Raw genomic sequence first — 14,434 nt, 5'->3', positions numbered from 1 at the left:
GAGAGTCCCTTGGGGGAGTGGGGATGACCAATTCTTGCTCAAATGCAGCCTCAATGCTTGCTGGCCTCTCGCCTGCCACCCACGAACGGCTCCTCTAACAGAGCAGTCGCCCTGTGCTGCAGAGAGCGGCTCGGCCAGTCCCTGTGTGGACGTGTGATCCTCAGTCACTGCCCTCACCATGTTCCTGAGGTGGTCATGTGCCTGACGGCGATTTTCAGCTTTCTCTGCCCTGCACAGCGACTCACCCAGGTGGCTTTCCTCGGGGGGCGTGAGTCTTGTTTCTGTACGTCTGTACAGTTTTCTGTACCTCGTATCTACAAGGTCGGCATGCGTGGGCTCAAATGCCTGGGGGAGCCGATCCATGCACTCCTCCTTCTCCTACCACCGCCACCTCCTCTCTGAAGCCTCCCCACAGTCAAACTCTCCTGCGGCCTCCCCTGCTCCCTTTCCACACTTTGGTCGCTGACTGCAGGTAGGTGGCTGTGGGTAGGAATCGACCCAGCGGCCGTGGGTTTGGTTTGAGAGGTCAGATGAAAAGGGCAGATGCGCATGCGTGCCACGCAAGCACTATACCCATCGCACCACCCTGCCCAGGCCCGTGTGCCCTGGACCCCCTGCCCGACTCCCACAGGTGCATTTTTTCCGCCGGAGCCCCTGCACAGGCCAGCACCGAGGTGCCCTGAGCGTGGCGTGTGTGCATGCATGCGGGGTGGCGGGCGGCGGCCGACCTTGCGGTGCTGCTCGTAGTTGCGGATGAAGTCCCGCAGCTGCTCCTCCCGGCTCTCTAGCGTGGCATACAGCTGCTGCATCTGGCTCACCAGGTCCGCCTTCTCGCCCTTCAAGCGCTTCCGGTCGGCCTTCATGGCTGGGGGGAGGGAGAGCGAGTTAGTTGCCGGGGCGCTGGCCAGTAGCCTCCTCCAGAACCTCCAGTCCCGATCAAGCCGGGCTTCAGACGGGGGTCTCCCCACGGTTTCTGAGCCCTGTACCCTCTGTCTAGGTGATCCAACGTGAGGGGCCTGTCCCACGGCACCATTTCTCCCAGACCCCCAACTGGACAGGTTCCCCAGGGGAAGAAAGAGCCAGGGCCAAGCACCCTCCTGACCCTTAGGGTACAGAAAGTGGATGGGGGCCCCAATTTCCTGCCCAGACTTAAAGCAGTCTGAACACATACAGGTTGGGCCCAGCCACCCATCATGTACCTAATCTCGCCACCCCCCGTGAAAGGGGCTAGAGGAAAGGCACTGAAAACGGAAGCAAAAAACCCCAAACAAACAAAAGGAGAAACTTGAGCGAAACGAACTTAGTTTGAAACGCATTCTTGGTGTGTTTCAAAGGACACACGGAGAGTGGACCGCTAACGCACAGGGAGTGTTTGCAAACCCTGTGTGATGAAGGACTTGCATCTCGAATAGGAATATATAAAGACCTCTTTCAACTCGGGAATACAAGGCAAACAATTCCATTTAAAAGGGGCAGGGGTGCTGGGCTAATGCCCCGCTTTTGGTGGGACAGTCCCGATTTTTAACCATTTTTCCTGCATCCTGCAGCGTTTTTAAAAAGTCCCGAATTTTGGAAAGAATGCACGACAAGCTAGGGTATACAGTTTTCGGCTGCCATGTGGCTATTTCGCCAGGATACGAGTTTTATCAATGGTGTCCCACTGGTGTCCCGCTTTACCAATGTTAAAATCTGGTCACCTTAGAGAATTCTCCAAGGAAGATGCACACGTGGTGCAGAAGCCCGGGGAAAGAGGCTCAACCCTGTGAGCCGCTACACCCGTGGCTGTGGAGTCCAGCACGGGCTCAGAGCAGCCCTGGAAGACAGCAGAGCTGCCCCAGACACTACTCTCCAGGGCTGGCCTCTTCAGCGAGGCCACCTCCCTCACCCAAGGACGGTGGTTCCAACCTCCACTCTGGTTAGCAGTTGAGTGCCCACCCACTGCCTCCCACAGCCCTGCCTCATTAGCTAGTCTCAGAAGCTCCGGGCCACCAGGCTGACTCCGCCTCACAGTGACCCCCGTGGGTTTCTGAGGTGGTAACTCTTTACCAGAGCAGACAGCCTCATCTTTCTCCTAAGGAGCGGCTAGTGGACTCGAACCGCTAACCCTGTATAACCCACTCTGCTGGTAGGGCTCAACTCAAAACCACCATGAGATATGGCTTGTACCCACTAAAGCCAGAGAGCCACACAGCCAGGCTCACAAAGTTGGGGGAGCTTGGGGCAAACGGCCTTAGGCACTGCTTGTGGGGATGCAGTTCACAGAGAGCAGAACCTTCAGGTTCCGTTGTAATAAATACTCCGGTGCCCCCCTCCTAGGCAAAGACCCAGGAGAAATCAAAACTGCTAAGTCCTGCATGCCCACACCAGCAACCACCTCAGCCACCAGGCCCAGTGTAAGGACTCACACCTGGGGCTCCTGGCCCAGCTGCCACCACAAGCTGATGGCCTTCTGGCCCTTCAAGTCCTCTTGCCCTCAAGAGAGAACACAGTGAGAGGCCAGCCAGCTGGAAAAGCAAGACAGCTCTGTAGCTGGGCTGGGTCTTGGGCAGCCCGGAAGATCTAGCACTGAGCTGGCCACCTCCTGCGGCCGGGCCGTCCCATTTTTGTGTCCGGCTTGGCCGAACAGCACATCAGGTCACCAGGGCTGGAATTCCAGGCCTGCTGGGCTGTGGCCTTAAAGGAAGGTACAGCAGGCCCTGGGGAGAGGACAACGCCTCTTAGCTGTCCTGCCAGGCAGGAGATGGCTCCCGGGGCCCAGAGTCAGCACACATATTCTGGTCAGTACCCTGGACACCACATGAGGACAGGGTATCAGAGAGCCCGATTCTGATGTCAAGACCCTCTGGCGGCTTTCAGTGGGTGATGTGCCGGGCTGCTAACCACTAGGTTGGCAGTTCAGGTCCACGAGTTGCTCTGTGGGAAGAGGGCTTCTGCTCCTATAAAGATTTACAGGCTGGAAACCACCAGGGCAGATGCACTCTGCCCCCGCGGGTCTCTAGGACTTCAGGGTTTCCTTCCGCTCCCTCCTTCTCCCTGCCCCCTCCACCCCAGGCCTCCCACCTACTCACCCTCCCACCTACTCACCCATCCAATACCCCCCCCCCCCTGAAAGTCTCTAAATACTAGAGACGACATCCTTCCAATGAAACCTTGCAGCAAACTGAGGGGAAAGGGTATGGAGGCCGCAGAGAGCCCAAAGCGGCGGGGCGGCAGGTGCAGTGGTGAGAATGGGGTTTTTAAACTGGTCGCTCTTCTATGAAAAATGGAAGGATTGGATGGGGTGAGCTGACTGAGGCTCGCGGTGGTGCTGGGCATTGAAGACGGTGCCGGCTGTTTGGGCAGGGGCACAATCCCAGTGCTGCCACAGCCAGGTTTTTTCAGAGAGGCCTCTGCCGGGGCCTGGGTGGAGGGGTGGCCACAGCTGGGCTAGGTCCAGCCTCCGCCCTGAGTTGTAAGAGGCCCTGCCAACGTTGTAAGAGGTGAGTGGCACCGTGTAAGATGCTGGTTCCCAGCAGGTGGTGATGCTATGCCTACCTCCAGCTACAAGGTAGCTGGTAAACCGAACACTTTGCTGGGCACACTGGTCTCAGATGGGGTGGGGCATAAGAACAGCGGGGCAGTGTCGCCCAGGGGGCTGGTTCCCAGGGGGACACTGACTCCAACCTTTGTTGGCCGGCCAAGTTTCCACTGTGGCTTCCAGGGCCAGTTCCGGCAGCTCCCTGCCCCGGGGGAGAGAGCGGGAGAAGCTGTTGCCAAGGGGCCACCACCCACCTCAGGCCCCGGGAGTCACTGCTCTGCCTTCTGCCTGGAAATACAATCCCTTTGGGTTCCGGTTTGTCTCCTTTTAATCTGCCCTGTCCTGCTCCTGGAAACTGGACTCCCGGAGGGCACCCCTGCCCCTAGTAGACCTCCGGGTCCTTCCTCCTTTGGGAGGGTGACACATTGGTCACCCAGTCTCTCTTGGCATCATCCTTGCCCCACCTGTGCAAATGCTTCCATCAGCAGGCGGAAGGAGTGCCTGCATCTCATTGTTGCTCCCACGATGGTCACGTGGGGTGGGGAGGGACTCTGTCTCCCCAGCCCCATCTGACTGGGGAAGTCAGCCAGGGTTTCCTGAGAATGAGGGCCAAGCCTCTGCCTTCCCGTAAGGGGCAGGGACAGGACTTGCGTGGATGATGATCTGACAGAGGAGACAGACGCATACACACCTGCCTCGCAGTCAGGGGAGCGACAACGTGCCCAGTTCAACACTGGGTTTCCCAAGCACCCCCTCCCGCCCCCAAAACTGGAGCGCGCACATGTTAGTGCTGAGATGTACACAGACGTGCACCGGGAGAACGCTGTTTTCTCTGTGCCTTCCGCTCCTTACAGGGCCCCGTAAAGGCAGCGGCACTGCAGCCACCGGGTGAATATGGGAGAGAAGACACAAGCTGGACCGGGGAGCAGAGAGAAAGACAGGGGGCCCCAGATCCTGCCGGCACCCACCCCGGCCAGGAATCTGTGTTATAGCAGAGACAACCAAACCACCCTGGTTTCTCGAAGCCAGGGTGTATGGGGTTTCCCGTTCCTGGCAGCCGGACACATTCCTAATGCACACAGTCAGGCCGGCTGTGAGTCTCGCCGCCTCCCTTCCCGGTCCTGGTCCATCACTGCATGTGGCAACGCTCTGACTCTGGCCATGGCCAGAGGAGCTGGCTCTGCTCACCTTTCGGGCAGGATGCCAACAGCCGGGGGCCTGAGGCATGGTGCAAGGTGAATGCGTGGGAGAGGCTGCCCGTGAGGAGCGGTGGGCAACCCGGGGGGCCGTCGCCGGAACCACATGCAAACAAGAGGCAGGAAGTTGGCCTGCCCACAGCTTTTCAGAGGCGCACACAACCCCAGCCTGACCGCCAACGGCAGCCTGACCGCCCATCCCTGAACAGGGTCTGCTATCCTGGGCTGCCTGAAACCTACTCTGCACAGAGGGCAAAAGGGGCCTCCTCCCCCAGAAGTCCATGCTGGCACCCCCCCATGCGCTTCTAACCAGGATGGTCTGGGAGGCAAGGCTCTGGGCTCAGCCTGCTGTGGTTCTCCCAGCTTCCATCCAGACGCCAGTGCTGCTGCCATGGTAACGGATGACATCAGGCCAGGGAGGGCCCAGCAGGATCTCAGAATGGAACCAACCCTTTTTTTTTTTCTCTCAGGAGATCAGATGCGTGCTGAGACAGAGGGTGTACCCAGGGGTCTGGGGCGTGTTCCAGGGGGGCGTCACAGTTGTGGGGCTTCCGCTGCTGACTTTTCACCTTGGCCGTCTTCTTCCTTGTTTGGCTTAGAAGACCGGTTTCCCACCACCTTCCTGCCCCTCACCCTGAACTTCTGCAAATGTAGCTCTTGGCAAACCAGGCCTCCACCCAGTGCCCGGGGGCAGGGAGGCCACCTCGGGCAGGCACCAGGACAGGGCTGGATTCTTGGCCGATTTCAGAGATTCTGAGGGTTCTCCCTGTTCACTGAGGCAGTCATGCAGCAAGAGCCACAGTCAGTTTCCCCAGCACACAGTGGGGGTGCTGGGCTCACCAGCCTTCCCAGGGGCTTCTAAGATTCGGGATCTTTTGCTGCACATCAGCAGACACCCCTATGACCACGGCCCTGGCTTTGGCCAAGGCCACGCAGTAGGACAGGATGGGCCCTAGTCTGGGGCAAGGGGACCTGAGTTCCCACCCTACCTCTGGGACCTTGGGCAAGCCACTTCCTTGCTGAGCCTCAGTGCTTCAGGATATCCACATGGTTTCTATGGGCGACAGTCCACACAGGCTGTAGGCCATTTTTGTTCAGGCATTTGATTCTCATGGAACTACCCTTCCACGCTGCACACAAGGCCAGGGCTGCCCACAGGGCCTAGGAGATTCGGCCAAATGCGAGGGGCAGAACTTGCCGGGTCCCAGCACCCACCCTCCTCCCCTTGTTGCCTCCAAAGTCACTAACCCAAACCGACCCCACCCCAGGCACCGTCCTCACGGGCTCAGGAGGAGGTCGGGTGTTGTCTGCACCTGTGCCTCGAGGTTGGGGGGGGGGAGGGAGGGGCGGAGGGGAGTCCCTTCACAGCCTGCCTCCTACCTGCGGGCGCCTCAAAAAGTCCAGCATAGCCTCTCGCCACACACACTCCTATTTCCCATTAGTCTGAGCGTAGCAGGCTCCGGCCTATTCCAGCATGTTCCAAGGCCAAGAAGCCGCCTAAACATTTCCAGCCTCCTGGGTGGACCCCAGAGAAAGAGGACAGAAGCAGGTGTGGGAGGGAGGGAGGGAGAGCAGGCAATCAGTGGGCATCAGATTGTGTATGGCAATCCCAGCTGCTGCCAGCAGGGGCCCCCCTTTCAATCCACTGAACATTCCCCATCAGTGGATGATTTGTTCCCAGAATTCAGGTTCTGGGACATGAGAGGTGGGCAGGTGGGAGTGTGAGGACCTGGCACCCACTGCAGGCCCCTGAGGTGCTAAATAAACGCCCCCCACCCCCAGTTCCTCCAGCTCAACTCTCTACACAGTTGGGGAAATGGAGGCCCGAGAGAAAGAGCATGTCCAAACTTGGATCCGTGGACTACGCCCAGGGGAGGGGTCAGGAAACCCCGGCATCACGTTGGGAAGTCCTGCTGCACAACACCCCTCTGCACCTCGGGGCACAGGTGCAGACAACATCCACTGTCTGATGTCTAAAGGAGCCAAGGTGCCTCTTTGATGACGGAGGTCTGCTCTTCCCAATCGCCCCGCCTCCAGGTGACAGCTGGCTGATAAAAAAGCAATCAGAGAAGAAGCATGCCTTCCGGTCGGGGTGCAGCAGAGACCACGGCTTGCGCCTGTCTACCCCCAAGAGCAGCACGTCGGAGGGAAGGGCCATCTCTAGAAAAGCAGAGGCTGTCGGTGGAGCTGGGGGCCATCCAAAAGGGACGCCCTCCCGGAGACAGGCTGGCACACCAAGGGACTCACAGACACGGGTGCTGGTGCAGAAGGCGCAGGGCCAGCAGGCCTGTCCTGTTACACTCAAAGTCACCAGGAGCTGGGCTGACCCCACAGTGACCACCACTGTGCCTCAAGGGCAGTCAGCCCAGACCTGATTTCTAGTCTGGCTCGGCCGAGTTCAAGGCACTTGGCTTTGGAGTCTGCCTGTCTGAATGGAATGACACCTCAGTTTCCGCATCTGCAGGGTGGGAATGATCATCATTTCTGGTTTTTGCTGAGTGAACTACCCACCACGGACTCTTGGGGGTCTTTGGGGAAGGGAACCTCAGCTTTGGAGTCAGGGAACGGGGTTCCAGCCGGTCTCCATGCGACACTGGGCGACAGCATGCAGAACAATTAAGCTCACCTTACCTATAAAGGTCAGGCCGGCCGTGCCCCATCAGGTAGCACGGAGACACAGCAGAAAAAGCCACCTGGGTCTTGAACCAGTGGCAGGGCCACTGACAAAGTGCTGCGCTGGGTCTTGGGGAGGGGCCAGGACCATATGTGGACAGCTCTGCTCCTCGTGTGGGGCCTCCTTAAGTGGCTTAAGTGGTCTTGGGCCCCACAACAGGAGGGCATGTGGGGAGGTGACCTGGGGGTTGAGCAGGTGGTTGGGGGTGCAGGCACTATTTCCCGAACTACCTTAGTGATCCGATTCTGCCCTGTTCCTGCACGTTTGGGATCTGACCCTGTTTACCAGGTCCAGCAAAAGGCTTAGTGAGTAAGCCAGCGGGGCCCAAACGCACCCCACCCCCTACAGGGGCCAGGTACCAAGGTTGAGTGGGGCCCAACACGGCCACACCTTCACACTTTTCAAGGGACTCCAGGTACCAGTTCACGACGACCGTTTCATGTTGTCAATGTGGGCAGCTAATCGTGACCGTGGGACGCGTGTGGGGAGAGATGGAGTTCACCTGCTGTGCTGAGAACCAGGCTCCTCCGGCGGAGACCGAACCCCACCACTCACGAGCCGTGTGACCTTTGGTCAGTGCCCCAACCTCTCTGTGTGTGCTTCTCTATCTAAGATGGGGATAAAATGACCTCTGCCCCATCCAGCCTGTGAGTGGTACAGGAGGGAAGACTTCACTGTGGCCAGCAGGGGGTGAGTGTGCACCCAGGTCCTGGCAGCTGGCGTTGCCTGGCTGTGGTTGGCAGTTCCCAGTGGGGAACGGACAACGGCCATCCATCCCTGTACATGCCATGGCTGTGGCTGCCCCTCTGGAGCTGGTCTGCTCATGGCCCCCAGGTAAGACAAGACTAGCTGGGGAGCCTGGACCAGTCCCAGAGACGATGGCAAAGGTCACCCATAGAGTCAAAGTGCCCCAGCTCTACCCTTACTCCTGAACTTGCCTGAGCACCAGGGACCCTCCCCTCACCGCCACCCTGAGCATGGGCCTCCAGCAATTGGGGAAATGGGAGGGGCCTGGTGGCATGAGGGGGTGGTGTTTGTTTTCCACGCCTCGGAAGGGGAGTCCGGGAAAAGTCCTCTTTCCTCCGAGTCACCCCTCCTGGGGGACTAAAAATAGTGGCAGGGGCTGGGCCGGAACTGGACAGTCCCTGGACAGTGTCGCAGGAACTCCTGGGGGGTGGAAGCAGGGAATGACTCCAGCCGTGGTCAGTAGTCAGGGATCCAACACAATGGGGACTATTTTTAAAAGCTCTCCTTGGCATGTGAGGTCATTCTCCGGCTGGGGACTGGCCCAGTGGGGGCAGAGGAGGTGGTACCCTCTTGGGAAATGACTGGGGAACAGGTTGTCAGTGAGCTGAGGTCAGCCGCTGTTGCTGTGTGGCCTTGGGTACCATGTTCTCAAAAGGGTCCTGCACATTCTGGGAAGCTGCCCCGTGCACCCGGTGGCTTAGGCGCTGGTCTCAGATCCTTGCCCTCGCTCTGAGACCCAGGGGGGCTGTTCAAGGTTGGGCACGGACGGCCAACTGGCAGCTGCCGCCAGCTCCTTCCCAGCCGAGTTTGGAAGTGCAGACAGCTGCGGCAAGCAGAGTGGCCATGTGAGACCCCTGGAACCAGGCTGCATGGACTCAAGTCCCCACAGTGTCTCTCATGAGCTGAGTGACCAACAGCAAGTCACATAATCCCAAGGTTTTTCGTTATATTTTTGCATTAAACAAAAAACCCAAACCCACTGCCATCAAGTCTGTCCTAGTCCATCGTAACCCTATACAGACTGCAGATCTTTATAGCAGCGGGTAGCCTCATCTTTCTCCCATGAAGCAGATGGTGGGTTCGAACCTCTGACTGTGTGATCGGCAATCCAACACTTACCACAAGGGCTCCTTGCATTAAGGCAGCTCTTACCTAGGCAGACGTCTGACGTGCACATAGCCGTGTGTTCACCTAGAGAGACCTGCTGGAAGGTCCACAGTGGAAAACTCAAGACAGGTGCACACAGAGCCACCACATGACGCCATTCCGGGGTACATGCCCAAGGAAAGGGGTCACTGAAGCACTGTTCCCAGGAGCCAAACCGTACACACAACCCCAGTGCCTGCCAACAGGTGACGGCCAACACAAGGTCCCCTATCCATAAATGGTTTTCTGCCAGCAGGAGGCATGACACTGGGCTCAGCTTCCGCAGGCGTGAGCCTGGAAAACGTGATGCGGAATGACAGGAGCCGGCACACAAGGTCGCTCTACTATCCCTGAAATAGACAATGCAGAGCCCCAGTTTATCAGTGGCTATTGAGGGCTGCTGGGAAGGAGTCCTGGTGGCGTAGTGGGTAAGCTTTGGGCTACTAACCGAAAGGTCAGCAGTTTGAAACTACCAGCCACACCATGGGAGAAAAGAAAGACTCTGCTCCTATAGAGAGGGACACTCTCGGAAACCCACAGGGGCAGTTCTACCCTGTCCTGTGACAGGGTCACTATGAGACTGGATGGATTCGGGAGTACTGAGTTATTCAGAGGGCTTCGGAGGGTGGGATGGGGAAGTGTGTTACTCCTTCATGGACACGGAGCTTCTGTCAAGGGGCAGGGGGGACGGGACATACAGACACGGTGGTGGTGGTGACTGCACAACATGGCGAGTGCCATCCACGCCACTGGCTTGTGCCTTTACAAAGGCCTACAATGGCAGGCATTTAGGTTACATTTTACCATTTTAAAAGTTCAAAGCAGGATGGTACCTGGCTATTAAAAGACAGAGCGTTTGGGGTCTGAAAGGCTTGAAGTTAAGCAAGCGGCCATTGAGCAGGGAAGTAACAAAGCCCATGTGGAAGAGGCACAGCAGCCTGTGTGACCATGAGGTGTCGATGGGAAGAGGTATCAGAGGTTCAAAAACAAGCAATCAAATGGACGTGAGGGAGGGCGGACAAAGTGCAGACCCCAAACCCACCTGCAAGGGAATCGGACAGTCCCTCAGAGAAGGCCCATACGGAAGGGATGATATGTCCAGGGTGCAGGGGAGCACTGATGAAACTCTTTATTCTTTCCTCCCCTTACTAGTCTGGTCTTAGTTTTACCTCATTCATCTTGTTAGACCTGGACATGTTCATTTGTATAATTACAATTGTCCAATGCATGAAAATCAAGATAAATACACTCTTTAGAAATCGTAAAGGGAGTAATGATTGCCTGAAGGTATGGGGAGGGGTGGGGACTGATAGCAACGATGCCTGTATAACCCACTGGAGAGGAATTCCTAACAGAACTGTTTGCACTCTGTGAACGGACCCAATGGATGGTGTAAGACATGACCCCAAGCACATATATATCGATATATGTAATGGTAATCTGTGTTCTTGGGAGGCAGGGTGGGGAGAAAGGGGAGCTGGATATCAAAGAATTCAAGAAGAAAGAAAATGTTCTGAACCTGATGGTAGCAGCAACAGTACAATTATGCTTGATCTAACCAAATTATGGATTGTTTTAATATCTGTAAGAGCTCCCAATAAAATGATTATTAAAAAATGCTGACATCAAGAAAAAAAAAAGTTCACAACAGATACTTTGGAAATGCTCCAGACGGGGACCCTCCCACACCCACACCAGGAGACTGCCGCACCAGGGATCTGCTAACTGCAAGGTTCAAGCTTTCAATGCGCCCGCCGCTTTCAGGGCAAAAGATGAGGCTGTCTGCTCCCCTGAAAGATCTGCGACCGTGGGAACTCTCTGCAGAGTCGCTGTGAGTTGGAATCGACTCAGTGGCGCTGGACTTGTGGGGTTTAGCAGTCCCCTCGAGTGGTGGTGGACTTGACCCAAAGACGACCCAATTATAACCACACACAACATGGATGAGCAGCACTGAGGACGAGCCAGAAAATGGGCACAGAGGGCGGAGCGGACCCGAGGTCAGGAAGAGGCTACTCTTGCAGTGCTTACAGTGACCAAAAGGGGCCCCCAGGACCTTGGGGATGCTCATGATGCTCTGTTTCTTGATCTGGGGCTGGCCTCGGCCAGGTGGGCTCCGGCTGTGAGCCCTTGCCTGCTGCACACTCAGGATTGTCACACGTCTGTGCTATATTGAGCTGAATGTTTTCAAAGGGGCTTTTTACATATGTGACACACTTGGCACGGAGCCTCACGCATGGGGAGTGCTCAGTAGACACCGGTCTTCTCATGTGGCCTGTGGGCACTCCAGTGGGTCGCGCCTGGGGCTGTTCAACCCCCCCAGCTGCTCTGTGGGAGAAACGAGGAGGCTTTCTGCTCCCATAAAAACATCTGTCCTCAGAAACCCACAGGGGCAGTTCTGCTCTGTCCTATAAGGTCATTATGAGTCAGATTGACTCAAAGGCAGTATCTCTCCCCGCCACCCCCCTGCCCAATCCAACCTTGACATCTGAGGGGTAGGTAGCCCCCAGTGCATCACGGACAGCCCCAAGAGCAAGGGCATGCTGAGTGGTTTAAAATCGGGAGAGGTGTGTGTCAGGGCTGTGTCCGTTCCCCATAGCTATGCCACCTGTATGCTGAGCCACTCATCGGAGAGGCTGGATGATAAGAAGACCGTGGCATCAGGATTGGAGGAAGGCTTAGCAGCAACCTGAGATACACAGATGACACAACCTTGCTCGCTGGCGGTGAGGAGGGCTTGTAGCCCTTGCTGATGAAGATCAAGGAGTGCGGCCTGCAGCGTGGATGACAGCTCATGGAAGACCAACAGGTGACATCATGACAAACGGACAGAAGATGCAAGCTGGAATCTTCCTTGGATCCCCATCGGTGCTCATGGGTGCATCCGTCAAGACAGTGAAAGACGTGTTGCATCAGGTAAATGAGCTGCACAAGACCCCTCTAGAGTGTTTGAAAAGGCAAGGGTGTGACTCTGAGGGCTAAGGTGTGCCTGACCCAAAGCCACGGCACTGTCATCCTGCGCACGTGAACGCTGGACATGAAATAAGGAAGCGCAAAGGAAAATCGGTGCATCTGAATCAGGATGCTGGCGCAGAATACTGCAGGCTCCGCCAACTGCCAGAAGAACACATGGATCTGTCTTGTAACAGGTACACCGAAATGCTCCCCGGGGGCCAGGAGGGTGAGACTGGGTCTCGGGTGCTTTGGACGCGGTGTCAGGAGAGAGCCGTGCCTGGCAAGGGGCGTCAGGCTTAGCCAAGTTAGCGGGGCAGCGAAAAGAAGGCCCTTGGCGAGATGGACTGACACCGTGGCTGCTTCAATGGTCTCGGACAGAACAATCGTGAAGACAGCACATGACGGGGCGCTGTTTCGTTCGGGGGTGCACAGGGCTGCAATGCGTCAGAACCGACTCGACGGCACCCAACAATGATACCTATCAATCTAGCTTCAGGTCTTCCTTCCCTGGAGCAACGGGATGGGTTCTCACTGCCACTCTTCTGCTCGCCATGACGCCATCTGGGCGCCTCCTGAGGATGGACCAGGGATGAAAGACCGGCTTGAGGTCTAGGTGCATTTTCACCACAACCACACCAGCCTACGCCGAGCTGCGTTCACCCTCACAGCAGCCAGTGTACGAGTGAATACATGACCACCCGGCGCTGTGCCCACCTCACAGCATGCTGTCCTTCCCCAAGGACTGGTCCCTCCTGACCTCATGCCCAGTTTGCATGAGATGAAGTCTTGCCATCCTCCGTCCAAAGAAACATTCTGGCTGCCTGCCTTCCAGCATGTGCCTGCCTTCACAGCATGTGTCATATTTTCCACCAAGAGCACGGGTCAATGGAACAGCCCTTCACCGTCCGGCTCGCGTACACACACGAGGCCACCGAGCATGTCATGGATCAGGTGCGCTTTAGCCGCACACAGACATCTTTTCCATACTGCTGAGAGGCCTTTCACGGCAGCTTGCCCAGCGCGATGTGTCATTTGATTTTCCGACTGCTGCTTGAGCCACCGATCACTTGGTTAGACGTTAACACCTTTAGCTCTTGGTGACACGCAAGGATCCCAGGCAGGTGGGAGGACAGGGCATTGGCGGATGCAGGTGAAACGCTGTCCTCTGCAGCTTCACTTTGCTCCCCGTCGAGTGCAGCATGAGGCAGGCAGTACCACGACCCCCACTGGACAAAGGAGGAAAACAGGCAAAGAAGCAGGGTTGGACGGACTCGGTAAATGCTGCCAGAATTCCCAGGTGCTCTGGCTCCGAGGACCTCTCGTGGTCACGTGCTCAGCTACAATGCCGAAGGTCAGCAGTTTGAAACCCCTGGCTGCTCTGTGGGCAAATGTCGGGGCAGTTCTCTGTCCTACAGGGTCGCTATGAGTCAGGATCCACTGGAAGGCCCTGGGTTGGGTGTGGTTTAGAGCCCGCTCAGCAAGTCTCCAGGTGGCTGCCAGCTTCGGGAGTGGAGGGAGCATGGTCGGGAGGAGTCGAGCTCCCACGAGAGCATCCACCTTCCTGCAGAATGAGGCCCCAGTCCTTCTGGGGTGGGGGTGAGGGGTTATCACCCCCAGGCCCAGGATGGCTGGCTGCTGAGAAAACACGGGTCATGGTCCAGGTGGGACCACAGGCCGCTGGGAAGCCACACAGTGTCTCCCTCGGAGCCTCCGTCTTCTATCTGTAGAATACGTAAACACCGGCCAGCCTCGTGGGCGGGGGTGATGTCTGCAGGTGGCCTGTGTCATCTGTAGGAGCTTCAGAGGCGCGAGCCACAAACCACACCAGCTGCTGTGAGTCGACTGGACCCCTGGCAATCCCGTGTGTGCAGAGGCCGCTGCTCCGCAGGGTCTTCAAGGCTGGGACCTGCTGGAAGCAGACCCCCTACCCCCACACCGTGGCCTCTTGTCCCAAGGTGCTGGGGGTGGGGAAAGGTGGGTTTGCATCCCCACCGTGTGGTTAGCAGGGGCGTGCCTTGGCTGTTGGTGACACCCAGGCACTCCAGAAGGAGTGAGGGCAGCTGTACCGTGGCAGCAGGCGGCTCTTCACACCGTGCTGGCTAGCTCAAACCCGCTCCTCCTTGAGGAACATTCTGACCTTCACTGCCCGGACTCCCAGGACCCCCTCCTGGACCGACTTGCTCATCTGGCACAGGAAGAAAG

General features: G+C 57.3%; 1 protein-coding gene across 1 annotated transcript in view; it reads right to left on the bottom strand.

The window, feature by feature from the left end:
- KAZN (kazrin, periplakin interacting protein) overlaps positions 1 to 14,434 on the bottom strand; it is a 145,674-nt gene that overhangs the window by 63,991 nt on the left and 67,249 nt on the right. Inside the window, exon 3 of the mRNA XM_075550934.1 lies at positions 729 to 865. Within this exon, the coding sequence (XP_075407049.1) occupies positions 729 to 865 (137 nt within the window). The remainder of the gene's footprint in view (positions 1 to 728; positions 866 to 14,434) is intronic.

This window comes from Tenrec ecaudatus, chromosome 1, assembly GCF_050624435.1.
Source record: "Tenrec ecaudatus isolate mTenEca1 chromosome 1, mTenEca1.hap1, whole genome shotgun sequence".
In the NCBI taxonomy this organism is placed as follows: Eukaryota; Metazoa; Chordata; class Mammalia; order Afrosoricida; family Tenrecidae; genus Tenrec; species Tenrec ecaudatus.
The sequence above is the reverse complement of the archived record's forward strand: the minus strand, read 5'-3'. Positions and strand labels throughout refer to the sequence as shown.